Here is a 2,024-nt window from a genome sequence, read left to right on the forward strand (position 1 = left end):
AATTAAATAAGAAATATATGAGATAATTTTAAAAACCAACTAAAGAACCAAAATCTGACTCAGAGGTAACCAAGAGCATCTTGATGCTAGAAAAAAAAAAAAAAAAAAGAATTGTTATTATGTATTAGGACTTTAAAAGCTCCAGGTGAGTGTGCTGTGCAGCCGGGCTGAGAGCCCAGGGGGTGACGGTGAGGGTCAGACAGGAGGATGTACAGCCGGCCTTGCAGAGGCTCCTGTGGAATGGGCCTGGCTCACCGGGCGTCTGGGGGCGTGGCGATCAGGGCAGGGGGGAGGAGGGAGGGCGCCAGGCTCACCATGGTGAAGTAGCAGGCGGCTCTGTTGACATGCAGCTTGCACAGCAGCTCCCGGGGCAGGTCCACCTGGTCAGAGGCGGCGTACTCGGCCACGTTCAGCCCCTCCATGTACTGCACCAGGGCCTGCTTGTGGTCCTTCTCCCGGAACAGGTCATTGCCCTCAGCAAACAGGTTCTGCACCAGCTTGAGCAGAAAGGCCTGCCGGGGGGAGGGCACAGCGGGGCTCAGGGGCTTTCTCCATCAGCCCCAGCCCGGCCCCTGACCCCCAGCCTTCATCCCCTTCACCATCCCCAGCCCGGCAGCCGACACTCACCTCATATTCTTCTTGCTTTAGGGGTAGGGTCGACCTGGCAGGAAAAGGAGAGGAACACGAGGTCTGGTGAGCCCAGGGATCCGGGCGCACGGAGGTCCGGGAGCCAGGGGCCACGGGCCAGAGATCATGCCTGGAGTGGCTCCTCCAGCTCCGTCCTCAGATGTCAGCTTAGCGATTAGGGTGCGGGGACAGCACTTTTTTCTCCCTAAACCCTCACCACGCTGGCCTTCCGTCCCCCGTGAAAGGGAGGGAGGAAGACTCGTGTCTGCCCCAGGCCCGGCAGCCGGCTTTCCCAGGAGCAGATGCCCTAGGTGAGCCGGCTGTCCTCGGCCTGAGACCGGGCCTCTGGGAATGACCGTGCCCACCAACCAGACCTGCAACTGCAGGCCCCGGCCCCACCAGCAGTCCGCCCAGCCCCTTCTCCCGCCCCTCCCACAGAACACACAGGACCCAGCCGATGCCAGGCACACTCAGAGCCCCTAGGATTCTTCGAGTCCGGTGAGACCCTAGACAAGTTCCTTATCTCTGAACCTCAGCTTTCTCATCTGTACAATGGAGACAAGACCGCCTCCTTTGCTGGGCTGTTGTGCAGGTGAGAACAACGATGCATGGGAAGGCCCAGCACGGAGCCTGGAGGATGTGCTCACTAAGTGGGAACCACTGACTTCCTCTACGATGTGCCAGGCAAGCGAGAGAATTACCGAGCACAGGCGGACGGTAGGGGACATGGTGTATGGGGACAAGACCAAAAGGTAACCGGGGCCAGGGAGCGTGTGCCTGTGGGGTTCGTGGCTCACACGTGGGGTTTGCAGATCCAGCCCCCAAGCCCCTGCCATGCCAGCCCCTTCCAAGCACACCCCACCTCCCCACTCCCCCACGCACACGGGAACCCAGGCAGCAAAGGCTCCGTGGGCAAGAAGGGGAGACTGGAGAGACCCCTGCTCAGCCGCCCAGTGCGCACTCACTGAATGAACTGCAGCCCCTTCTCGATGTCCGCCTTCCGTCTCTGCCTCTCCATCAGTCTGGGGGAGAGAACAGTGCATCAGTCCGCCAGCAGGGGCTGGGCCATCTGCCCCCCACAGGGACTCCCCTCACTCATCCCTTTCGCAGGAGCAGAGGGGAGGCACTGAGGGCAGGAATCTGTCTCAGGGCCTCCAAGGACTGAGCCACGCCATGCAGCTCCTGCCCTCTCCGCCTGAGTCCCCCGGACGGACGTGGAGTTTGTAGAGTGCCCTCGGTGGCCAAGGGGCTGCATGGAGGCCCCCTGCCCTTTCCCACAGCATGGCTTGGGCTGCAATACGGCATGGGACACCCTCAAGTTCAAGGGGAAAAACCTTGTGTAACCATCACTCAGTCTGGGGAGAAGAGACAGAAAAAGCAAAATGTTGCCCCTGACT

General features: G+C 60.4%; 1 protein-coding gene across 1 annotated transcript in view; it reads right to left on the reverse strand.

The window, feature by feature from the left end:
* The window catches only part of ZC3H7B (zinc finger CCCH-type containing 7B), a 24,644-nt gene extending 22,960 nt beyond the window's left edge, over positions 1–1,684 (reverse strand). The window contains 3 exon segments of the mRNA XM_015571914.1: positions 315–512; positions 628–661; positions 1,593–1,684. Of these exon segments, the coding sequence (XP_015427400.1) occupies positions 315–512; positions 628–661; positions 1,593–1,645 (285 nt within the window). The 5' untranslated portion in view covers positions 1,646–1,684.
* Positions 1,685–2,024: the final 340 nt, after the last annotated feature.

Source organism: Myotis davidii, unplaced genomic scaffold, assembly GCF_000327345.1.
Source record: "Myotis davidii unplaced genomic scaffold, ASM32734v1 scaffold428, whole genome shotgun sequence".
Classification (NCBI taxonomy): domain Eukaryota; kingdom Metazoa; phylum Chordata; class Mammalia; order Chiroptera; family Vespertilionidae; genus Myotis; species Myotis davidii.